Here is a 25,826-nt window from a genome sequence, read left to right as displayed (position 1 = left end):
ATCGCCTGTCTTTCCCTATATGTGATTTTTCATTACTTTTTTCATAAGAGTGATGCATGGACTGTGTTTCCATCTTGATATATGTAGGATTTACATGATTGGCAATACAAGGAGATGTACATGTAAATAACTGCACATTAAGGTGAGAATTTGCCTGTAACTGTGAAACCTGAAAAATTATTTTATTTTATAAGCACAAAATATTCATTGCAAAAATCTCTGGGATGGTCACTGATTGGATAAATGTTTAAGTGTATTAGATCTTAATGTCACTGACTGTAATGAACAGAATTTTATTTTAGGTCCCATTTATCCTTAATACTTCTGTGCCATCAGAACTTTTGGTATTGGAGGATCAGGCTCCCTCTTTACATTTAAATTTTGATGAAGCTACAAAGAAACTAGAAGTGGGTGAAACCTTTAATGGAAAGTGGCTGCAGGAGTGCAATATTTATTCTTTGCACTGCCTGTAATAAAAATGATTTTCAAAATATGTTCTTTGCTGCATATCTTGATTGCAGTCCTTTTGCAAAAAAAGGATAATTAATGATTAAATCCTACCATTTCTCTTCCTCCCCCAAAAGTTGACATCTGTGAAGTATAATGTAAACTTACTGTATACTGGGTTTTAAAGTTTTATGTAAAATAGAAAGTTTTGTTTTACAAGTTTCTTTGTGTAAGAGAATGAGGATAACATAAATAGGGCCGTTTAGCCTTTCTGTAAAAAGCAGTAATATTGTTTGTCTTTGTTAATATAAGCATTTTTTTAAATAAACAACCCTAAGATTTTAAACATTTTTACAGTAGAAATAGGGCAGTTTTTCTTCTTTTTTTCCCGTGTACTTAGCTCTGGTATTCTATTTCTACCAGATACTAGCATGGTACTTTTGTGGTGGATGTCATTTATATTGTTGGGTTTTCTTTGATCTCCCATCCAGACTTTTAAGAAACAAGTGGTTGTTCAGTCTTTTCATGGGCATTTCCCTTCTAATGCTTTCTTGCTAGAAGGGTTTCTTTATACAGGAAACACTAGGTCTGTAAGTAAACCATGTGTGAGACTAAAAACAAACTTTCCTTACTCAGATTTTTGCATATTTGGCTTTGTTTCATGTCAGAAGCAAAGTTCTTAATTGATGTTTTTTGACTTTCAGAAAATGGATCCAAGTGGTGTAAAAGTGCTGGAAACGGCAGAGGATATCCAGGAGAGGCGCCAGCAAGTTTTGGACCGATACCACAGGTTCAAGGAACTGTCTACTCTGAGACGCCAAAAGCTTGAAGATTCCTATCGATTCCAGTTTTTCCAGCGTGATGCAGATGAGCTGGAAAAATGGATCCAGGAGAAACTCCAGATTGCATCTGATGAGAATTACAAAGACCCAACCAATTTACAGGCAAGTCCTATTTCTGTCTCCCCCACCTTTCCACCCCGGCACTATTAGCCTCCAAGCATACCAGGTTTCATCTGTGGAATAAATACAACAAACATAAAAGTGTAGCTGAAATATAGTGTGATAAAAGGAGCTGGAAACAAACATCTACAAAGCTTTCTTCAGTAAACTGGTTTCTAAGTTGATCCACTGTTAATGAAGTGTTGTAATAATGGATTAGTCACTGAAACCTTGTTGGCCCTTAAAAGAATGGAATGTCAATACAGCCTTTTTATTTCCAGAATCCATTGGACACTTCAGTTATGTGAGTAGATTTGGGTAAATTCTTATTATTCCCATAAAAATTACGTCTGCAGAAAATTATGCTGTGTGGGAGGGATTACCTTCAAAGTGTTTGAACACTCTGCAGCACACGAGCAAACAAAAATAAAACAACTAAAATTGAGATGTTTGAATCCACCCATGAAACTTATGGTACAACTATTATTTCAAATGTGCTGTTTTACTGTATGTGAATGCTACTACAAGTGTAATAAATGTACTGGTGTTTAGGGGGGGATGTGGAAGAAGGCAGCTCCTCAGATTTTAGTCCTCATCTTTAATGTTTTACTTACAGGGGAAACTGCAGAAACACCAAGCCTTTGAAGCTGAGGTGCAGGCCAATTCAGGGGCTATCATTAAACTGGATGAGACTGGAAACCAGATGATTAATGAAGGGCATTTTGCATCTGAAACTATAAGAGTGAGTGTTAGAAATCTTTGTTTTCTACAAGTTTTTTTCTTCAGTGTAAATAGGCACTTTTATCTCCTTTTTCTAAAACCTTTTCTTCATTCCAAATCTCCCAAACTGTGTATCGCAGCACCAAGTCTATTTTTAAAACACTTGTTGCTATGCTATATTAGCTACACATTTTGACAAATTCTGGATTATTATTAAACCAGTTTTCTTTGAACCCTCTATCAGTGCTTTTCTTTTACTCATTCTTTTATCTATTCTCGTTTCTTATTCTAGCTTACTCCTGACTATGCTTTACCGGTTTTTACTAAGCTACTGCTCTTACTTTACACTCATCCATTTTTTTTTTTTTTTAAAGGATTATTTGGTGTGTGTGTGTGTGGGGGGGGGGGGTATAAATCCACTTTTCCAGGTCTTGATTAAGTATACATATCAATTAGGCAAATTGATAACTAGTTTGCAGACATCAATGATGCACAACTCTTTAACAGAACAAATAAGTTTTTCAAATATTTTAAAGCTCTTCTTTTGTCACTTCTTAAAAAGTCACTGATTTCTCCTCTTTTTGAAGAGCTTTACCTTTTAGAGCCAAGGGACCTTCTTTTCACAGTTATCAAATTTACCGATTAATTGTATTTATTACATTTCTAATATACAGCTGAGTTAAGGGTGGAGTCTTACAGAGGCGGAATGACCTCTTTGTGTCGTTATTTTAGAGCATTTTTTATAAATTATGCATATTAGCCATAGCCATCTCATTGCATAAGGATATTTTGGTCTTGTAATTTATCCTTAACAAAAGTAAGAAATTACTTTTCAAATAAGTGGTCTAATTCCTTTAAAAATATAGAAAATCCTGCTACATGGTGATCAATGTAAACTTTAATTTGTATTCTGTTTGGAATGGTAACCTGTCTGTCAATGGTTTAGTCTTTCACGCCATACAGGACTGCACAGCGCCCAATAGTAACTGCTACTCAAGTTGGGCTCCATATACGAGTAGGTGAATCTTTGACTGTGGAATGCTGCTGTCACTTTCTCTTCGAATGCCTCTTTCTTCCTCTTTGATGGTTTGCAGCGTGCTGTTGGACAATGTTAGAGATTTACCTAGTGTGAGCTCCTTCTCTCCTGTAAACCTCCATAACTGAGCCTATTAAATACCTTTAATAAGTATGTGTCCATGTTAGATCTCTGAAAGCTCCTCTAACTTGCCTTTCATGTTACAAATCTCAATGTGCATAGCGTTATAAATGATGAGTGAAACAGCTGTTTTCCTGTTTTGCAATGTGTGTGTATGTGTTTGTTTTAATTTCCATTAAAGCTTATATAGAGAGAAGTTAGGTGAGGTAATGTCTTTTATTGGACCATTGTCTGCTGGTGAAAGAGACAAGCTTTCGAGCGACACAGAGCTCTTCAGCTCCTATGACTCTGACTACAATAAATGTTTAATAGTGGTCTTGTTAATTGACAGAAGTTCATCCATGCTTTACCTCGTGTAACCTTTATGAAAATAGGATTCAGATGAAAATTTCTATCATTTTAGGAGTTGAGAGAATAATTGCATTGCAAAGTTTTGTCTTTTATGAAATAGAATTATGATGTGTCTGCATCTTATTTATGTCTTTCAGACTCGACTGCAGGAGCTTCATCGACTCTGGGAGCTGTTGCTAGAGAAGATGCGTGAAAAGGGAATCAAGCTGCTGCAGGCCCAGAAGCTGGTGCAGTACTTACGAGAATGTGAAGATGTCTTGGACTGGATCAATGACAAGGTATATTATGGCTAAAAGAATATCCACTTGCATCATATAGCCTTTACAATGTCCCAGTTCTATGAAGGGATTTATATGGAGCTGTTTTATCAAAATATTCACGGTCTTATTGTGTTAAGGCACCATATGGGATTTAAATACGGTTTTATGAATTGCTGTAGTTATTTGTGTGCTATAAATGGTAGGTATACAGAGCATTCTAGCCTGTTCCAGCAATTGCAAAAACAATTGTAGGAAATTGATAGAAATAATGGATAACAGAGAAATTCTCTGTTGGTTGAGGATACCATGAAACATGATACTCTTTTCTTTGCTTAAGACAACCTTAGTATTTCTCATAGTGGTTGACCGTACCTTCCCTACATTGTGAAAGCTGCAGCACATAAAAGTAAGGTTTTGTGACATATATGCTAAAATGAACCAGTATGGAAAGGGAGTGTCTACCCATTGAAAAGTTTATATGTATTTAGCTGTGACTGGAATATCGTTAGAGAACCATTGCAAGAGAACAATTTGCTTTTGACCTCTCTGAACATTGAAGAAGCAGAACCACAAACCACAATACTAAAGTTTAAAAGCCGCAAAATGATCAGCTAGGTTTTCTTAATGATGACTCACTGATTTATGGCACTAGGAGTTTAGACTTGTAAATCCTCCATAACTGCCATTAAGTATTACAAAATATTTTTCATAAACCCGTCCCTCATTAAAATCCGCAAACCTGACACTGTCAACTTGCTATCTAGTCCATGTCAAATAAAGGAGTTACAAGTAGCTTCAGTTACTGTACCTGCCCCTAAGTATGCCTGCCAATTTTTGAGTTTTTACAATCACAGCTTCCTGATTTAAAAAAAAACAAAACAAAAAAACAATAGTTGCTTTGGAAAGGACCCGTGCAAACTAGACAAATGACTGTAGAGCAGAGGTTCTCAAACTGAGGTCCTTGAGCTCTATTCAGATGATTCGCGTATAGTTCCCTCTAAGGTGCACACCTTGGCGGTCGCACACGAGAGAATGAAGGGCCACCCACCTAATTAGTGGAGCCGCATAGGCAATGCTCCACTAATTAGGTGCCTGGACCCTGGAGGAGACGCACATGTATGGTGAGGTGTTGGCTTTGGGGGGCAATAGGGGTAGGTGGGAGGGGGCAGTGGGGTAAGAAGAAGGGGTGGGGGAAGTTCGGATGTGCAGGACTGTGGCGACCAGAGAAAGAGGCAATTTGCCCCAGCTCCAGGGCTGTGGCTGCCAGGGAGAGACCCTCCCCCTACTTCCCAGCCCCAGCCACGATAGGGGAGAAAGGGCACATCCATCACATTAGGAAGGTAAGACTACTGATATTAAAATATCAGCAGTGTACTTTTATTTGTAGAACAAAAACTCGTTTGTGTGGGTTTTTTTTATATATCACTTTTATCAAAAGCGCTTTACAATAGTTAGCTAATGATACAAACAACATTTGGAAAGATCATTACGTGGTCCACCGAGACTCTAAGCAAATTTCAAGTGGTCCGCAAAAAAAAAGTTTGAGAACCACTGCTGTAGAGAAATTGACTGATAGCAAAGTAACCAAACTGGAAAAAGTAGAGAAATATTTTTCTCTAATCTTTTTATTATAGCAATCTTAGGTGTTGCTTGTAATAATAGTAAGTGAAAATTATTCGGATGAAGTGGATTTTAAGCTGATACAGTGTTCCTTTAAGGCTGCATTTTAAAACTGACTTTAAAGCAGCATAATGAACTTTGTTTTCCTGTACCCACTGTAACTGTCTTTGAAGTGGCAACATTTTGCAGCTAGAATAGCTGTTTTCCCAGTTTCTAATCGGTTTTCTGTGTGTTGGCTTGTGATAGAAGAGATGTTCTTGTTTCCTAACATGCTAGGAAGCGATAGTGACCTCAGAAGAACTTGGCCAGGATCTGGAGCATGTTGAGGTTTTACAGAAGAAATTTGAAGAGTTTCAGACAGACCTGGCAGCCCATGAAGAACGAGTAAATGAAGTAAACCAGTTTGCTGGCAAACTTATCCAGGTAAACATCGGTGTGTTGTGAAAAGGCCCCCTCAGTGATGCTGTTTAGATTCTTTAAGAAGTGTTGGGTAGTAAATTGACATAATAGTAGTTTCCCAAAAACATACAGAAGTTGATGTCCTACAAATATAGGTATGTGAAATCTATTGTGATAATTGTGGAAACAACAGTTGTAACTCAGTGAGCAAAAATTTGCTGTGCTATGCCAGCTGTCACCTTGGAGAGAAACAGAGGCAACTGTACTTGCATATGGGATAGATCTATAGATGCTGAATATTCTCAACAGGGATTCTTCCGCTGGGTAGATTAAGTAAAGTTCTGTTAGACAAGAACATTCCTCAAAGGAAAACCCTGTGAGGAGTGGTTTTATAGGAGAAACTGACACACTCTCATGAAGACCTGAAGTTAAAACTGTTTCTCCACTGCCATCCAAGACTGTGTCATTTTTTTACACCAGGTGATCAGCTGGGGGTGAGAAGGCATGGGATCCCAGGACAAATGGGGGAATTGCTTTTCCAAATGCCCACAGTGTACAAAAAGTAATATAGGTTTTTATGCAGTGTCTTATGAAAGTATTGGATGCTTGGCTGCTGCAGTAAAACTACAAAGTTGAAAGATTGGGAGGAAAGGGAAGGTGTTTATAAACTGATCTTGTAGAAACACAGGAACTGTCTTGGTGTCTGTTGGAATAAATCCATAGACTGCAAGCCATCTTTCTCTTGCTCATCAGGAGCAGCACCCTGAGGAGGAACTGATCAAGTCTAAGCAGGATGAAGTAAATGCAGGCTGGCAGCGTCTGAAGGGGCTAGCCCTTCAGAGGCAGGGAAAACTCTTTGGGGCAGCTGAAGTTCAGCGCTTTAACAGGTATGGGCTTGGCCGGATTTGTTTGGTGCCTATGACTCTGACTACACATAAATGTCAAATGGTGCATTCTACTGCATTTAAGGTTGTGTGAACACTTGACATCCTCTGTCGTGTTTTTGTTTTGCAGCTTATTCATTGTTCCTTCCTGAAAGAAGGACCTACAACATCTAGAATGACATCCAGAATAATAATCTGATTTTTCTCCTTACCATTAGAACCCTCATCTCTCTCCTTCTTTCCAGATGGCAGTTCTGTCTCCCTCCCCTCTGTCTGAAAGCCCCCTCTTCTAAATCCAGCCTAAGTAAACATCAGAAGAGGTGTCCCTCTCTCATGCTGTTGGCTAACTAGTCAGCATGGAGCCACTCTGGCCTCTGATAGATTTTCCTTTCCTCATCACCTTTGTCGGTGCTGTCTGATGGCTCTTGGTGATTTCTTGGGATGAGGGAGGAGATCGGTTTTAGTAATCATGGGAGATGGGCCCTGTAGAATCAGTGAGGCTTAACAAGTGACTGTTTCTGGGAGGAACAGAAGCCACAAATCCTGACCTGTGCCTACACCAGCTGGCCATTTGTGCTCCCAAACCTTAAAAAACACTTGTAAAACCTTCTAGGGTTGTCTAGTTTCCTAAAGATTAACGAGTTTCCGTGTAATGGCAGTTGGATGATATCACCAGGGCTTTGTCATGAAGGCCTACATCATTGTTATGTTTGCGACTTTTTACCTTCTTCCTTTCCTTGTAAGAGAGATGAATGCATATTAATTTGTGTGTTACTTTTTGAAGGGATGTGGATGAGACTATAAGCTGGATTAAAGAGAAAGAGCAGTTGATGGCCTCAGATGATTTTGGAAGAGACTTAGCCAGTGTGCAGGCTCTGCTGCGCAAGCACGAGGGCCTAGAGAGAGATCTTGCAGCTCTGGAGGACAAGGTACGTAGAGTAGGCATTTTGTCTGTAATTTAAATAATATAATTGTCTTAGAATAAGCTTATGGCAATTTGTGTGTGTGTGTCTAGGTAAAGGCCTTGTGTGCAGAAGCTGATCGTCTGCAGCAGTCCCACCCACAAAATGCCTCTCAGATCCAAGTGAAACGGGAGGAGCTGATTGCAAACTGGGAGCAGATTCGCACTCTGGCAGCAGAGAGGCACGCTCGCCTGAATGACTCCTATAGGTAGGAATGCTGTATCACTGGAAGGACTTTTTGCATCTCCACCTAAATTAAATACAGGGTTGCAGGGAGGAGAAAGGGAGGCCATTTCCAAGATTTTGAATGAGTTAGTGTTTCAAGACACAACTATTGTACACAAAATACATGCTCTTGCTTCTAAAGTGAATGTGTTCAGGGATTTCTAATGGAAAAAAATGGATTTACATTTCCAAGATCATATATAGCAATAGCTTTCAAACCTTTTTATGTTGTGGCTCTCTGGTATTGACCACTGTCTGGGAAAAGATATCAAACTAGATGGAACATTGATCTGATCTACTATGACAGTTCCTATATCCCATGGGATCCTCTTGTTCTCTTTTGCCTCCAATCTCTTGATTACTTGGTTTCTCTGTAGCCATAAATATGCTTGGCTAAATAAAACAATATTGGAGCATTTTTAAGGAAACAAAAGGAAAATAAACTCAGTTGAATATGGCTGTTTGTTTATATTTATTTTGTGTTATGCTATTTGTCCTCTCCCAGGGTGCAGGATTTTATGTTTATTATGAATGATTCTCTCTTTGATTCCTGAAGCCCACACTGCTGTTATCTCTCCAAGTCACTTTTGTGGTTTGTTTCTGTTCCCCTGTGTATCTGCTTCCCTTTTAAACTTGGTATTGCCAGCAAATTTGATGGGTGTTAAAGCGTATATCAAAGAGATACCTGACAGAGACTCATTAAGACTTCATTTCCTTTTCAAGTAACCCTAAAGGCAGGGGAATATGAAGAAAAGCTGACAGGAAAACAAGGGGATTCTTATTGAAGACGGAGGCTTGTGCAGTTGAAGCTTTCTAAAATGGCTGAAGTGTGCCTCTTTTTTTTTCTTCTTCTTCTTCTTCTTCTTCTTCTCCCAGTTGTGCATACTTCACTGTTATAACAGAAGCAGGTCTGTAGGTCACATAGAAGTCTTCTTTAGATCATTTTGAGAATCACCACATTAATACTGCCCTTGTTTCCTCTTGGCTTCTAGCATGCAAGCTTGCAGTTAGAAGTATTCCTTTTCCTTTCAGCTCAGGTGCTATACCACGTGTTTCCCTGCGGAAAATTGGGTGAAAACTTTAAACTATCAGAAAATATCTCCCTTGACCTTTTAATCCTTTAAAGTATAGAAAAAGGTCAGGTTTATCTCAGGAGTCGAGATTGTAATTTGGCTGGTTACTATAATCATTACATTATTAGTTATTTTTATGAATTTTTCTCAGAATCTTAACATAAACGTTCCGTGTTGCAAAAAAAGAGTAAGGATGGAGCTCCTGTGCACATAAATGACTTCTGCCATTTGTTTTCCAAAGATTACAGCGCTTCCTTGCAGACTTTCGTGACCTTACCAGCTGGGTGACTGAAATGAAGGCTCTAATTAATGCTGATGAACTTGCCAATGACGTAGCTGGAGCTGAAGCTCTGCTTGATAGGCATCAGGAGCATAAGGTAATCACAGCCATATAGCTTAATCTGCTTGGCCTCACTTGGAGACTGGTTTATATATACAGGTTTAATGCAGTCTTCTGAATCACACTATGTTGTAGCATTAGCATGCTTTGAATTTATATAATTTCAGTTGCATGTACTATATAGCGGCCTATTCTGATTTAAGAGTTTGGATTTTTGCTTCTTGTTTAATAGGACAATATACAAATGAGCAAATACTGAACTATGTTTCAGATAATTTCTTATTAAAGAAAAATTGGAAACAATAAAGGCTTGTTTTAAAAAAACGTTGAGTTGAACTGAAACCTACAGAAACTAGATTAATTCTAGGAATCTAGATTAGCATCTTAACGCCAATCGTGCTTTCTTTTCCTCTCTTCTCCTCCACTCCTAAAACAAATGAATTAAGAAAGTGTCTAGCTAATATGATCGCTCTAGACTTTGAATTTCCTAGCTTCTGTGTATGTAACACGCCCTCTATATTATCACATGTGTATACACTGCAGAATTATAGTTGAGCAGGCTCATGTTTTATATCCTAGAGTCCCATTATGTGGTTTCCTCATGACATTCTAAAGATAATTTCAGGTAGAACATTACTATCACTCATGCATCTTTCCTTTCTGTATATTCAAGTCATGTTTACTAGTTACTCTTTCCACATGAGCTTCACTAAAGCTATGACTAAAATTTCTTGGATGGCTGTTTAAATTCTCCAGCCTTATAGGGTTTCCATGAATATGTAGAGGTAGCTTGAAATCTGACTTGTAGCTTCTATTTGAGTGTCACATTTAAATTATATCGGCATTACTAATACAAGACATTGGACGCTGTTTTCATATATAGATAATTGAATGTCAGTTAATACTCTGGATATCTGAATGCCGCCTTTGGCTTCTTTTTCAGTATCTGGCTTGATTTTCAAGTTCATATTTTAATAATATTTTAAAATAGTTGGGTTTATTTTCTTTTAGAATTTTAGAAACAGTGTATTTGTTGTTTGCCATAGGGAGAAATTGATGCCCATGAAGATAGCTTTAAATCTGCTGATGAATCTGGTCAGGCCTTGCTGGCTGCTGGGCACTATGCCTCTGATGAAGTTAGAGAAAAGGTAAGTTGGACAGCTCTAAAAAGAGGAGTTGGAAAAGTTCTAATATGTTTCCATTCCTTTTATTTTTTTAGTGAGTGATGTAGTTTTTGTTTAAGAGTCTGGATGCAAAAGTATTTATTTGACTAGAATATGCTCCCTTTTCCTCTTAATTTAAGCAACATGCTCTTCTCATCCTTCAATTTGGCATAAAACATCCGTTTGAAGCTAGTGACATTTCTTTATTTTCCCATTGGAAAAATGAATTATCTAATAGAACAAGTATGTCTCTTTTATCCATGCTTTCAAGTTTGCTGTAATGGAACATACTGTGTATTTCATAGCTTTGGCTCTTAAACTAAGAGAGTCTTTCGATGTTGTGTGCTGGCTGAAAGCACTTTAGATGCCCTGGTTGTGGGGGGAGATGAGGAATTTCAGAAGTTGAGTGAGGTGTTTGAACTCTCTCTTGTGAAGTGTTCTGGAGACTGAAAAGGTGACACAGACACAATCACTACTTTATAGAGCCCATGGTTGATTTTGCTGTCATTGAGATGGAAAAGAACCACTCTCCCTGTATTGAGCATGTGTTTCTTCCCCACCCCTCAGCTGACCATCCTTTCAGATGAAAGAACTGCCCTTCTAGAGCTGTGGGAACTTCGCAGACAGCAATATGAACAGTGTATGGACCTGCAGCTTTTCTACAGAGACACTGAACAAGTTGACAACTGGATGAGCAAACAAGAGGTGAGTGTTTTCAATTGCACAGCAGGCAGCACTTGGTTAGATAGCATACAGTAACTCCTCACTTAAGTCGTCTGGGTTAACATTGTTTCCGTTAGGTTGCTGATCAGTTAGGGAACGTGCTTGTTTAAAGTTGTGTAATGCTCCCTTCTAACGTCGTTTGGCAGCCGCCTGCTTTGTCTGCTGCTTGCAGGAAGAGCAGCCCGTTGCAGCTAGCTGGTTGGAGCTTGGAACCAGGGTGGACCGGCAGGCCCCCTATCAGCTCCCCACTCCCCTAAGTTCCCTGTGCAGCAGCTGCCCAGCAGGCTAGCAGTTGCAGCTGTCCCTCCCCCCACTGCCACGTGCTGCTCCTGCCCTCTGCCTTGGAGTTGCTCCCCGAGACTCCGGCTTGCTGTGCAGGGGGAGGGAAGGAAGAGGGGGGCTAATGTCAGTGCCCCCCCCCCCCCCCCCCCCCGCTTCTGCACCCCGCTTACCCCATCTTCCATAGAGTAGGGGAGACACACCAGGGCTCAGGACAGAGGGATCTTGCAGCAGCTGCGGCTGATTGAATTAACAAGGGAGTGTACTTAAAGGGGAAATGCGCATATCTCCCACCATTCCTGCTGCCTTGTATAGTGAGAGAGTTAACCCTTGGGGGCTCAGCCAATTGCTAGTTCATCATTTAGCAGTAAGGGAAATATCCCACCCTCTGACTCCTCCACCTCAACCAAGCTTCACAATCATCATCACTGTGTACCAGTATTAAATTGTTTGTTTAAAAGTTAGTGTGTGTGTGTGTGTGTGTGTGTGTAATAGTCTTTTGTCTGGTGAAAAAAAATTCCCTGGAACCTAACCCCCTCATTTACATTAATTCTTAGGGGGAAATTGGATTCACTTAACATCGTTTTGCTTAGTTGCATTTTTCAGGAACATAACTACAATGTTAAGTGAGGAGTTACTGAACTAAGCATACATTGGCTCCTTCAGAAAGAGAGGAGGAGATTTAATTTCTGAATGTATTTTTTTTTTCTCCTGTTTTTGTGAATGTGATAAATAGTTCAGGCCAAAGCCAGGCATGCCATAGTTAAGGCTACGTTTTAGTCATGGGTATTTTTAGTAAAAGTCATAGACAGGTCACGGGCAGTAAACAAAAATTCACAACCTGTGACTTGTCCATGACTTGTACTATATACCCCTTATTAAATGTTGCACTGGGGCGCCACAGGTGCTGGGGGGTGGGGGTGTCCCGGGGGGGGAGGGGAAGAGAGAGAGAGAGAGACACACACACACACACACGCCACTGCAGGAGAGACGGAGGTCACGGAAAGTCATGGAATCCATGACAGACACACAGCCTTAACCATAGTGCATGGACGTACTGTACATGCCTCTCTTCACAGGGTTCTGTTAGTGGTCTTTTTCACCTAGAATGCCAGACCTCCAATATTCCAGTCTGATGCTGCTGCTTTACATAACCTGCCAGTCATGCTGAATTGGTGTAATGTTTCTTTTATGTGAGTTAATGCCCACAAGGGATTATTCCTTTTCATTTCTGATACAAATTAGATATGTACTCCTCAGAAGAAGATACATCAACTCCATACCACATACTTTCCAAATAAACTCCTACAGTGATGAGCCCAATGCTGCATGCCTGAGTTGGCTTTAGGATAATTGGGAGTGGTGGTAGTGTAAGGCTCACTAAAGTGTTTTTCTTTTCTGCAGGCATTCCTGCTAAATGAAGACCTAGGTGACTCTCTGGATAGTGTTGAGGCGCTGCTAAAGAAGCATGAAGACTTTGAGAAATCCCTCAGTGCCCAGGAGGAGAAAATCACAGTAAGATGCTTACATTACTTGTATTCATTAAGTCTCTTTGTATTAATGAGCAAGGACTAAAATAGAAGGGTTCAACCCAAATCATTGTCCAGGGACTTCAGAAAAGATGGTTTCTGGGTTTTGAACATAATCCCAAATTGTATGTGAAATGAAATTTCACTCACCGAATAAAACCCACATTTAGGATCAAGGCAGAGAATAGGGTTTAACCTCTGGATCAGGGCATCAGAGTAATCCAGTACACTCTCTTGCACACTATGCCAGCACTTTTTCGGCTGTTGCTTGAATTGTTTAAATTTATACGGTAATCATTTCTCAGAGGAGCTATAAATCTACCATCATCTGGATTTAGGATCATGTTCTTAAGGAAATGTGGAGAGGTTTAAAAATAGCTATCTTGACTTTTGATTAGTTCAGCTGTGACACATCTCTTCTAAAACCTAGTTTGCTAAATAAGCTTGCACAAATATTCTTATCAGGGGGTAGCTGTGTTAGTCTGTATCCACAAAAACAACAAGGAGTACAGTGGCACCTTAAAGACAAACAGATTTATTTGGGCATAAACTTTCGTGGGTAAAAAAACCTCACTTCTTAGTATTTCAAATGAATGAAGACTACTTTCTTTTTAGGCCCTGGACGAGTTTGCTACTAAACTGATTCAGAATAACCACTATGCCAAGGAGGATGTTGCTACACGAAGAGATGCTGTAAGTTTTTAAAGTAACCCATGCTGCTGCTTGGTTTGTATGTTTATATGAATAAAAAGAATAAGTGATGGCACAGATGCAGGATAAATAAGTAGAGTTGCAGCAAACTCAACTATAATTAAAAAAAGCATGATGGGGTTTCTCATTAGTCTGAGAATTCACTACTGATATTTGCTTATTTCAGCTGCTGAGCCGACGTAATGCTCTGCACGAAAGGGCTATGTATCGGCGTGCTCAACTGGCAGATTCATTCCACCTGCAGCAGTTTTTCCGAGACTCTGATGAACTAAAGAGTTGGGTCAACGAAAAGATGAAAACTGCAACGGATGAGGCTTACAAGGTAAAAACAAGAATAAATATCCTGATAATGTTAAGCTAGTATTGGTTTTCAGGTACTGTTGGTGTCTAGGAACCTTATGAATAGTTCCTCCTCTTGTCATCTGCATGATCCCAAGGAGAATATTCCAGCACTACGCAAACGCTTATTCTGTAGATAAAATGGTTTGCTATCTAACTTGGTACTTATGGCTGCAATTCCTTTGACATTATCTCAGCCTTTGTGACCGCACTCAGCCTTACAGGATCCACAGTTAGCTAGTGTATTCTGTGTGATATGTACTACAGGTCTGGAGGATAGGCCATCTAATGTGGAGAAGTGTTCATAGTCACATAGGAAATGTAAATATGAAGAACTGATATAAGTTCTCCACTTTTGCTCTTACTTATTAGCATGAGATTGGTGAAATGAGGTTTTTTAATATATGCTGATTTCAGACTGAAATGTTTTCTCCCTTTCCTACCTGTAGGACCCATCAAACCTGCAGGGTAAAGTTCAAAAACATCAGGCTTTTGAGGCAGAGCTCTCTGCAAATCAAAGTCGCATTGATGCCCTGGAGAAAGCTGGCCAGAAGCTGATTGATGTCAATCACTATGCATCTGATGAAGTAGCAGCCCGCATGAATGAGGTCATCAGCTTGTGGAAAAAACTGCTGGAGGCCACTGAGCTCAAAGGTAAGATATCGTCTTTGCTGTAACTGATCATAAGAGAGCTATAGAATGACATTTCCAGCTATGGAGAAGTTTTCTGGAGAAGTCAGCGCTGAGAACAAGTGAGTAGTGAGTTAAATGAAATAGAAATTAAAATAACCTTCCTCCTCTCTCTCCTTTACATACATGCAGGAATAAAGCTGCGTGAAGCCAACCAACAGCAGCAATTTAACCGCAATGTGGAAGACATTGAGCTATGGTTGTATGAGGTGGAGGGACACTTGGCTTCTGATGATTATGGAAAAGATCTTACTAATGTTCAGAATCTTCAGAAGAAACATGCTCTGTTGGAAGCAGATGTTGCTGCTCACCAGGTAGCACAATTTCCTTTCCTCCCTCCCTTACGGGCATATTAACATGATTATTAAGCTAGACATAGCACTAACTGCTAGTGTCTGTGGAGTAAAGGATTTGTTAGTGTTTCCACGATAAAGGTGTATTTCAGGAGTTTACAATTTTGTTCTCCGAATTTGCTCTGAACACAGTTTGGTAGAAAGATTTGTCTGGGAACAATGTTTCTTTGAGTGACTCTGCATATTCCTATTTATGGGCACTGTGCAGTGCAGCCTTGTGGTACCTCACAGTAAAACCTCTTCTAGCAGTGTCAGCTAGAACACATCTTTGTGCCCCCTCCCTCTCTCCCTCCCTGCCACCCTTCCCCTCAGCTTCAGGATGCACCGAGGGTGAAGCTATAAAGGGGGCAGACTACTCTCACCACCTCATTTCCTTCCAGTAGTGTGCCTGGATGGATGTTAACCACGCTGGTCTCTTCGGAGTCGGCATCTCTTTCTGCTTAGAAATAGTTAGTGTTAGCTCATTACAGAATAGTTAGTGAATTAGCATTTCTCCTGGTTCAGAGTTATGGATGAACTGAAGAAACAGAAGAAGCTGGAGTTCAAGAAGTGCGCTTCCTGGCATCCAACGGTCATGTGTGGTGCCTCGGAGAAGCGCACTCACCCTCTGGGTGTTTGATTTGCCAAACCTTTACTCCCAGAGCCCACAAGGATAGGGAGACTTGCTTGCAGCTCCTCCTCCTAAAGGAAGCCCTCAAGGCTAGGCCCTATGGAGCCGATCAGCATCCTAAGTCTAAGAGGCCAGTCTCTGTCCCCGTGGCTACTAGTGGCTCCAAGGAACTGAAGCGTTCTAAGAAGCCACTTCCCTGTCAGGGTCAGACTCAGTTCCTGCAGTTCCCTCAGTCGAGCCCCCCAAGGCTACAGATATGTGAACTATGGTCAGAGCCAACTACCCTGGTTCTAGAAGAGAGATCAAAAAATAGTTCAGCCACCTTCACCGGTGCCATACCTCATTCCTCCCAGCTATCCAGCCCTGATGGAAACCCTGTGGCTGCAGGATTAGGGCCAATTCTGACTTCAGCTTCCAGATCCAGGAAGATGGAATTGCTCAGTGTGTCAGAATCTGGGCTGTTGGCACCTTTGCTTCTGCCTCTCTGTAGCCATTTTGTAGCATACGTCCAACTCTGACAAGACTGCTACAATTCAGCAGCAGAGATCCATTCCTTCTTTGGTAGCAAAGGATATGGACTTGTGTCTAACAACTGATCCAGTGTTGTCATCTTTGGATCTTCTGTTGGTTCCTGGGTCAGATGTGGCTACATCCTCTGTTCCAGAGAGCTCAGTCAATGTGGCAGCCCAGGTTCACCTGCCAATTTCAGTTGCTTTTCTGTTCTTAATGGAAAATACATGGGTTCCAAAAGATTATTTATTTTTCTCAGTGCTTGACTTAGTCTTCCTTGTTCCCTGCTAAGAAGAGGAGGTTAGAAGATGCTGTGGGTCTGTTTCCAGATCATCCTATACTTCCTCTGCCGAGGACCCCCTAGAGACTCTCCGCAAAGAGCTGGATTGCCATTCTCTTTGGATCTGCTTTTGTCATCATTACATTCTATATTGGATCCAGACTTGGAACCAAGAGGAAGAGAGAGGATGAATAGAGAAATCTGTGTCTTGCTTTGTACCACCCTATGGTCTGTCTCCCACAGGCATATTCCTGATCCCTATTTGCTGGGGAGACTGGCAATCCAGGACCCCATGGCTTTATTGGGGGCCACCTCAGGAGTTTTGTAATTACCCTCCAAGTGGATAGAGAGATAATGTTTCCTCCGTTGAGAATCTCTGGACTGCCAAATCCTTCATATCTGTTGACATTACTGACAGTGATGCCTGAAATGTTGTCAGAGGAAGAAGACCATGAGGTAGCTCCTTTCTGATCAGAAGCATTTGGAAATGGACTATGAGCCTGATTTATTGCTTGATGAACATGTGGGGTAGCTTCAGCCTCTGCTCCTTCAGGAGACACTGAGCAGTTCCACAACTTGGTATATCATATGGTGTCCGCTTTAATTCTTTCCTGCCGTGTCTGTGGAAGAGACTTCTCTGCTGGTGTTTGATGTACTTGCTACTTAGAGGAGTAAAATATGCCTACCCATTTGGATGGTTTGCTACAGCCAGCTAAATCAGTGTGAAGCACACCTGTTTCTAAGAAAGCAGACAAGTTGTATCAGATACCCTCTGAATGGTTTTCCTACTTCCACATCCACCCTGTCCCTAACTCTCACTCATGATGGCTGTTGCCAGTAACAGGGCTAGATCTAGATTATCGCATTCTACCCTAGCTAATGAAGAGGGCAAAAGGATTGACTCATTGAGGAGCAAGGTGTTCTCCTTGTCCCTCAATATTAGGACAGGGAATTATCAAGTGGTTATTGCCCTTTACCAATACCATGTATGGGAAAAGATGACTTTATTTTTCCAAGACTTCCCAAATGACAAAAGTAGGTTGGCAAATGCCATCTTAATGGAAGACCAGAATGTAGTCAAACGTGTGCTCAGGGCCTCTTTTGGCACTTCAGACTCTTTTGCCAGAATATTGGCATCTGCTGTGATGATCAGGAGAGACGCTTGGCTCTATTGCTCCTCCCTAGCTATGGATGCTAGAACTAAGCTGGGGGACCTTGCTTTTGAAGGGGATGGTCCATCCTGGACAGTGACTTCAAACACGGCTCCCCAACCCATGGTAGACCACCTGAATCATTTGAGAGTTCATGGGAACTGGCCCCCTTCAGGAGAGATCCTTGCATATCAATATTAAGAGCTCTCGGGTCATTCCTCCCTCACTTGCAATGGAGGTTTGTGCAGATGGAAACTGACATTACATCAGCAACGTATTACGTCAACAAGTGGGAGTGGGGGCTCACTTTGCTCCCCTGTGTGCAGAGGCTATAAGACTATGGTATTGGTGTATTTGTCATAACATTCATCCTGTAACTCAGCATCTAGAAAGGGAAAACAATGTAGTCGTGGACCATCTCAGCATGACCCAGCTCTCAGATGCACAAATGGTCCCTAAAGGATCAGTTGGTTCACACTGTATTTTCCAGGTGGGGTCAACTATATGTGGGCTGTTCACAACGAGGGTCAACAGAAAGTGTCTTCGCGGTTCCAGAGTGGGTAGGGACTGTCAGTCCCTGTCAAATGCCTTCCTTCTGCACTGTGGGAAGGGCTTGTTGTATGCTTTTCCTCCATTTCTGTTGATTCAGAAGATAGTAAGGAAGATACATCAGGATAGGGCAAGGATGATACTCATTGCCCCATTTTGGTCATGTGGTGGTTTACTGATCTCCTTCAACTGTCTGATGGTGTCTTTGTGTCTTCCTCTGTCCCAGAAAGAGAGAAGGATTTTTCATCCAAACCAACAGTTTCTTCAACTGATGGCGTGGGCAATCAGACTCTGACTGTGTCTGCTCTTGAGCAGTCATGTTCTTCCTCAGTGCATGACATACTAATCAACTCTCAAAAACAATTTACTAGAAACGGTTACCTTCTAAAATGGGCTAGATTTCAGACTTGGACGAAGGGACGATCTGATTCTCCTGCCTCTGCTTCCATCCCTTGTGATATAGAATACTTAGCCCCTGATTCTTTAAGTACATTATCTAACATAGTTAAAAGTTTGTCAGCCATTTCCACATCTCGTATTCTAGTTGATGGTAGATCTTTATTTGTTCACAGTTCAGTTAAAAGGTTTATGAGAGGGTTATCTACTGTGTATCCCTCTGTTAGAGGTCCTGTCCCTTCTTGAGACCTCAACTTGGTGTTGGCCATGCTGCTAAAATCAACCTTTGATCCCTTGGCTGAGTGTTCCTTCTACCATTTATCTATTGAAACAGCTTTCCTTATTGCTATCACATCAGCCGGGAGAGTGAGTGAATTGAATGCACTTATGGCCGACCCAACCTTTCATTTCTTGGCATAAGGACAAGCTAGTTCCCACATTTTTACCTAGGTGATGTCTGATTTCCACATCAATCACACCATTAATTTGACAGATTTCTCCCCCCTGCCCCCCCAAGCAGCACTCTAATTGGGGGAGGGAGGTTACAGTTCTTCATACTTTGGATGTTAGAAGAGCTGTAGCCTGTTACCTGGAAAAAACTAAGAGTTTTCATCAATCATCTAGATCATGTCTTATGCCAAGAACATGGTGTATAGAGTTTCTGTCCAGTCTGTTTCTTGGTGGATTAAACAAATTACTCATTGCTACACACTGGCAAAAGTCCCTGTGCCTGCTGCAATTTGACTACATTCCACTAGAGCTGTGATACTTCCTTTGCCTATCTTAGGGGCAGGTACCAGTTGCTGAAATTTGCAAAGCTGCAAACTGGACTTCTATGCACACTTCCACTATGCTTTGTGCTCTGGACTCGGCTTCTAGGGGGATGCAGAATTTGGCAAAACGGTGCTTCAGTCTCTGTTCAACTAGGATTTTGTTCCCTCCTCCAGGTTAGTTTTAGCACCGCTTACCAATCTGTTCCTTAAGTGGGAATATGCAGAGCCACTCAAAGAAGAAATGAAAGTTACTTGTAACCGGAGTTGTTCGAGATGGCTCTGCATATTCATGCTTCACACCTGCCTTCCTGTCTCTGTCAGAGTCCTTGTTGTTTTGTGTCTCTGGCTTTGTGGTAGAAGGAACTCACATGGTGAGGGTGCTCCGCCTCCCTTTAGAGCATTACCCTCAGTGCACTGTGAGTGGTGCTAAGTGGAGTTCAGGAGCACGCTAGCTGATGTTGTTAGAAGAGGTTTTTATTATAAGACACCACCAGGCCAGGAAGTGTGAATATGAAGAGCCATCTCAAAGAACTCTAGTTACAGGTAAGTAACCTTCATTTTTATTTTAGTTTTTTGAAGTAACTGAGAGAAATGCAAAAATCCAAGAAGATTACTAACTGTTTTGACTTGTTGAGAGCACAAAGTCATTCTGTGGCGTGAAACTTCCAAGATCCATTTATCCGTTTTAAAAGGTGCATTGCACCTTATTTAGTAGAGAACTACTCAAAAATGCTTAATGCTCTGGGTGATGTTAACTCTCATGTTCATTCATGAGGTGGCTATTACTGTCCATTTTTTCATTAATTCAGACAATACACAAATCAGTTATAAAAGACAGACTCAAAATTCCAAATCCAAAGACTTTCACAGCTGAAGACAATCCTAGCTTCTACACATCACCTTTAAAAGTTCAAAACACACAGCAAGGAAACTCCGTAACATGCAGATTCCAGTAGCTTCATTAAAACTTGCTTAATTTTAAACTTTTATTTAAATTTGCTGAATACTCCTGTTGATCTGACTTTTGGGAACAGTCAATACATGTGTAAGTTTATTGGAATTTGGTGTTTTTCTTTTGTGTAGTATATTGTGAGTCTAAAAATCATACACATCTCTATTAAAACTGAAACTTTTCAATCAACTGTTTACTTTTTGTATTTCTGCTTTTAGGCAGTGAAAATAACTAGTTGATTTCTAGTCCAATTTCACTTTGATTTTTCTCATCCATTATTGCAGTACAAGGGATAAGCTAAAGACCTAGAAATGTTACATAACAGTCTGGCTCTGCAACTAACAAGAATAATCAAAGCCTAAACCATCCTGGAGAATACTGATGTAATACCATTGCTGAATTAAATTTTAGGATCGCATTGATGGCATCACCATCCAGGCTCGCCAGTTCCAGGATGCTGGACACTTTGATGCTGATAATATCAAGAAGAAACAAGAAGCTTTGGTGGCTCGCTATGAAGCTCTGAAGGATCCTATGGTAGCTCGCAAGCAGAAGCTTGCTGACTCTCTTCGCCTGCAGCAACTGTTCCGTGACATTGAGGATGAAGAGACCTGGATTAGAGAGAAGGAACCTATTGCAGCTTCAACAAACAGAGGTTGGTACATCCTCATCTTTGTGCTTCCAGTTATTTTAACTGGATAATTCTGTTGTTCAATGCCTGTGTATCTTTACAGAATATAATTTGGGAATTTCTAAAATGTTTCTGACATGGTTATCCATGGCATTGGTTTGAATTACAAATCTATTGTTACAGTAGTAGTTGTCCACGATTCCTTTATTACAGATTACTTTGTGACGTTTCTAACTTTTTATAGGGCAATTAATTTTACACAGTAAGAGATCGAGACTGTAATCAGACCTACTCACTGACTAATCTTGCAGGATTCAGTCAATGTGTTTCATGCTAGAATCTTTTATTTAACCTATTGACTTCAGTGACTTTGAATGATCTCATAGATTAAGATATATCCTATGATCTCTTTCAGGCAAGGATTTGATTGGGGTCCAGAACCTGCTAAAGAAACACCAAGCCTTGCAGGCAGAAATTGCAGGCCATGAGCCGCGCATTAAAGCAGTCACCCAGAAAGGAAATGCCATGGTGGAAGAGGGTGCGTCTAAATATTTTAATCCTTCCTAGTTCATAAATTCAATATTCTTTTTTCACTTTACATCCTCTGGCCCTATACAATTGCCTCTTTTATGATAGTTTGCATGTGCATAATAGTATCTGCCAGAGGGATTAAATAGCCGATTTTGATTTATCGCTGTCCTTCACATGGAAATACATGTGTGTTCCTGGGGAAAGCCATATCTTCTATTTAACAGATTTTCATCTGCTGCTGCTAGTCACCTACATATTGGTACAAAGTAATTGTCACATTAAACCAATGAGCTGTAATTTTATCCTAATACATGGCTCCTAGTGATGTCTGATCTTTTCACTTTTTCCTTGAAGTCTCATTTTAAGGTACTACCTTTAAATATTCTGAGAAATAATAATCAATGGTGATGGGAGCTCTGTAGCTCCTGCTATTAGTGATATTACATTTACATTAGTATTTTTTATTCAGCAATCTTACTAATGTACCCCCTCTTTCCAAAATTCTAAATGCTTTTTCAAATCAGAGTCTTTTTCTGATGTAGAAACTCAAGCCTTGAAAGAACTGGCCTTTTCCTGCATCACTGTAAACAAATAGAAAGGAAATGATTAGGGCAGGGTGGTCTTTGTCTTCAATGACTCAAATGTTCCTGGCGCAATCTGACAAGAGAAAACGGTAACTTTCATTCAGTGTCAAAAGGACACTGCCTGCCGCAAGCCAAACTTGGACTAAGCTTTGTGTGATAATGAAGACCATTCAAAGTAAGGTGGATAGCTTTACATAAACCAGACTTGTGTGATTAAAAAAATGCAAGTCATCTTTCAGTCCCTTCTGTCGTTTGTATGTCTCTAAATAATGTCTCCAAACCCACTTTTCTTGCTCTTTCATTATTTAGGACACTTTGCTGCTGAGGATGTGAAAGCCAAATTAAATGAGCTAAATCAGAAGTGGGAATCGCTGAAAGCCAAGGCCTCTCAGCGTCGACAAGATCTAGAGGACTCCCTGCAAGCCCAGCAGTACTTTGCTGATGCTAATGAGGCTGAATCCTGGATGAGGGAGAAGGAGCCCATTGTGGGCAGTACAGACTATGGAAAGGATGAAGACTCTGCTGAGGTGTGGAACTGGTGGTATTTTGTTGCATGTGCAAAAAGCAGCAGTGGGAATCTGATGTAGGATTGATAAAGATAATGAGTTGTTCTGCAGGTTTTAGTGTTTATGTGAAAGTGAGAAGGACAGCATATACAGTAAGCTGCTTGTCTAGCAAATTGTAGCGGAGTATAGAAACAAGAGTATGTATTCTTGTTCTCCACCTCCATTAATAAAGTTCCCTGGGCAAGATGTTAGACTAGCTACAAAGAAAGTTGGCATTGTTATTCACTTTGTTATAGGATTTTCATATTGTGTGGAGAAGACACAGGGCATAATATCTCAGTGGATTGGTAATGGGATACAGTCTTTCACACCTATGTCTTCAGTATGAACCTGCCCTTCAGTAGTTCATTAATGATATATAGCTGTGAGATGGTTTTCAAACTGCTATTTTAGTGGTATTGAACCAATTCCTAGTGGATGGTAGCTATATCACAGATTACACAAACTGGCACCCTTGGTGGTAATTCCAAAGCAGTAGAAGCTAGTGACTTCAAGAACATGAAGTCTAAACTGTTCTCACTTCCAGAGGATGGTATTCCCTACTCAGGGTTGAAGCACATTAGTGGAGCAGTGTCAAAAACTTTCCCTGCTGCTATCCGTGCCATATCTGTTCTGTGGCTAAATAGAGGTCTTCACTCTTACAGAGCTGCTAGTCCTGCAGTTCTCATGAGAACTGCATTCAATATATATACATTAAAATTAACATATATGTATATATAAAGTGTAGAATCTGTGAAGTGGTTTTCTGATGTGCATGTTGCAATGTTTGTTTGGTTTCAGGCTCTTCTGAAGAAACATGAAGCTTTGATGTCAGATCTTACCGCTTATGGCAGTAGCATGCAGGCATTAAGGGAGCAGGCCCAGTCATGCAGGGTAAGGAAAGATGGCTAATCATCTGTTATAGAAACAAAGCTTATTATCATCAAGCATTATTGCTGAGTGTTTTGTTCTCAAATCTAAGTTAGTGGTCTTCGTCTTTGTGCTCTACTGCTGCCTATTGTAATCGATAACAGGCATGTATGTAGCACAGATAGAAGACAATTGGTTTGGTTTGTTTAATGAAACTGATATAGTTGTTGGCCTTGTTTGTGGGTTTGAATGTAGAAACGGCACCCAAATAAACCTACTTCAGCACTCTTTCATTAGTTGCTAAACAGGAATCCTTTAATACCTGTAGTAGGTATAATTAAGGCTGCAATACTTTGTAGAACAACTTTATTAGTTACATTTCAACATGTAGCTGTTTCTATTGTGTAATGCATTTTTCTCTTTCCTCCTCTTCATGGCAGCAACAAGTTGCTCCCACAGATGATGAAACTGGGAAAGAGCTGGTCCTTGCTCTCTATGATTATCAAGAGAAGAGTCCCCGGGAGGTGACAATGAAAAAGGGAGACATCCTCACACTGCTCAACAGCACCAACAAGGTAAACTCTCGCCTGCCAGGATTCTGTACTGCCTGGTACACTTGGTCTTATACGCACTAGTGAGCTTTTTTGTTGTTAAACAGCACTGTCATAGCATAGTTAAATCATTTACATAGTCATTCTGTGCTTCCATTCCTCCCTCAATTCTTTAGCACCCCTCTTCAACCCCCATAGGCTCCGCCCCCCTTCCTCTGTTTTACAACCCTCATCACTCTGTTGTACCCACCAACTTTCCACATGCGAGACTTCATTCTCTTTATATCCCATCACCATTCAGCATTCATTGACCGTAAGGGCTCATGGTTGAGAGATGAAGCTATTCTTTTCCTGCTCAACTGCACTCCTAGTCCCTTCTGGCCAGGGTCAGAGAGCTTGGAAATCAAATTGGAGATTCACCATGGTACTGCAGAGGATTATTACTGAGAGCAGGTTCAGTTTAGTATCTGAGGGGGCTTCTGAAAAGCTGTGCTCTACTCTTGCAGAGGGGTGGAATTGATGGTAGGCCTCTTCCTTGATGGTATTTTTGTCCGTTGTGGTTTTTTTTGTTTTGTTTTTTTTAATTGAAAGAAAAACAAAACATTTGTGTTTAAAGTCTAATGGTGTTAATGCACGAATCCATGTACCAAAAATCCTGTGGGCAGAAACACTCACAGGACTGTCCTGATGCTGATGAGGTACACTGAAAACATGTGGGTAGTGGTAGTTCTCTTGTGCTGTTCAGGTGCTACTAGTAGCCCCCACGGAGTTACAGAAGTTGCTTGTTTGTGGTTGTGTATCCATGTCACTTATCAAGATGAACATGTAATCAAGGTTGTATTTTCCTTTCTTTTCAGGACTGGTGGAAGGTAGAAGTGAATGACCGTCAGGGTTTTGTACCAGCTGCCTATGTGAAAAAACTAGACCCTGCCCAGTCTGCATCCCGAGAGAACCTACTCGAGGAGCAGGGCAGCATAGCCTTGCGGCAGGAACAAATTGACAACCAGTAAGATCTAACTAACAGGACCTAAAATCAGTCGTAGCACTTGTTGGGTTGGCCAGTGCCTCACTTGTACAAGTTTGGGTAGACGTCCCTTTAACATCAGCAGATCGTTGCATTAGAACCCAGTGTTGCACTTTTACAGCAGGAAAATGCTTTTTTTTTTATTGATCCATTTCATTCTTAATTCTAGATTCTTCTGCTGCTTTTCCAGTTTAACTGTACAAATCATGAAATTGAGCTCAACTTACTGTCTAACTTTATTTTCCGTGGTTTTGTTGTTGTACCTAACAACTTAAACTTGTTTGTGAATTATTTCTGTCCTAAGCAGCATTCATATTTGTAATTATATCGTCTTAACACGCAATTATGTTTGAGACGCCTTCTTAAATCTGATTATCAGAAGTACAGTACCCTCCATATACAGGACTGGCCGTGGGCAATTAATTGTTTAGGGGTCATGGCTGTTTGGCTCTGGCTTGTTGCAGTTTTTCAGAGACAAAGTGCTGCCACTCTGCACTATGTGAGCTAAAATCTACCTGCATAAAATTTTAATTTGCTATGCAGATGAAGAAAGCTGCCTGAATGCTTGGTAAATGCCTCTCCTACAGCACATGGTAGCTGTAGATTAGCTTGAGGCAGAGCAGTAGAGGATAGGTGTGGGCTACAGGCTCATCTTATCAGACTACTTGGAAAGGAAAATCTAGAAGTTGTATGCTCCCTCCCAG

The 25,826-nt window shown here is 40.7% G+C and overlaps 1 protein-coding gene across 8 annotated transcripts in view; it reads left to right on the top strand.

Moving 5' to 3' along the window:
• Window positions 1-25,826, top strand: part of SPTAN1 (spectrin alpha, non-erythrocytic 1) — a 72,319-nt gene that overhangs the window by 8,305 nt on the left and 38,188 nt on the right. For all 8 annotated transcript variants that reach the window (XM_054007506.1, XM_054007511.1, XM_054007510.1 and 5 more), the window contains 21 exons: window positions 1,152-1,391; window positions 2,005-2,130; window positions 3,753-3,893; window positions 5,772-5,918; window positions 6,648-6,781; window positions 7,563-7,707; window positions 7,794-7,948; window positions 9,280-9,415; window positions 10,425-10,526; window positions 11,109-11,246; window positions 12,948-13,058; window positions 13,688-13,765; window positions 13,950-14,105; window positions 14,572-14,776; window positions 14,945-15,126; window positions 20,798-21,041; window positions 21,433-21,555; window positions 22,442-22,659; window positions 23,479-23,571; window positions 23,988-24,122; window positions 24,956-25,104. In XM_054007506.1, coding sequence (XP_053863481.1) covers window positions 1,155-1,391; window positions 2,005-2,130; window positions 3,753-3,893; window positions 5,772-5,918; window positions 6,648-6,781; window positions 7,563-7,707; window positions 7,794-7,948; window positions 9,280-9,415; window positions 10,425-10,526; window positions 11,109-11,246; window positions 12,948-13,058; window positions 13,688-13,765; window positions 13,950-14,105; window positions 14,572-14,776; window positions 14,945-15,126; window positions 20,798-21,041; window positions 21,433-21,555; window positions 22,442-22,659; window positions 23,479-23,571; window positions 23,988-24,122; window positions 24,956-25,104 — 3,155 coding nt within the window. In that variant the 5' untranslated portion in view covers window positions 1,152-1,154. The remainder of the gene's footprint in view (window positions 1-1,151; window positions 1,392-2,004; window positions 2,131-3,752; window positions 3,894-5,771; window positions 5,919-6,647; window positions 6,782-7,562; window positions 7,708-7,793; window positions 7,949-9,279; window positions 9,416-10,424; window positions 10,527-11,108; window positions 11,247-12,947; window positions 13,059-13,687; window positions 13,766-13,949; window positions 14,106-14,571; window positions 14,777-14,944; window positions 15,127-20,797; window positions 21,042-21,432; window positions 21,556-22,441; window positions 22,660-23,478; window positions 23,572-23,987; window positions 24,123-24,955; window positions 25,105-25,826) is intronic.

Source organism: Malaclemys terrapin, chromosome 17, assembly GCF_027887155.1.
Source record: "Malaclemys terrapin pileata isolate rMalTer1 chromosome 17, rMalTer1.hap1, whole genome shotgun sequence".
In the NCBI taxonomy this organism is placed as follows: Eukaryota; Metazoa; Chordata; order Testudines; family Emydidae; genus Malaclemys; species Malaclemys terrapin.
This window is presented reverse-complemented; position numbering and strand designations above follow the sequence as displayed.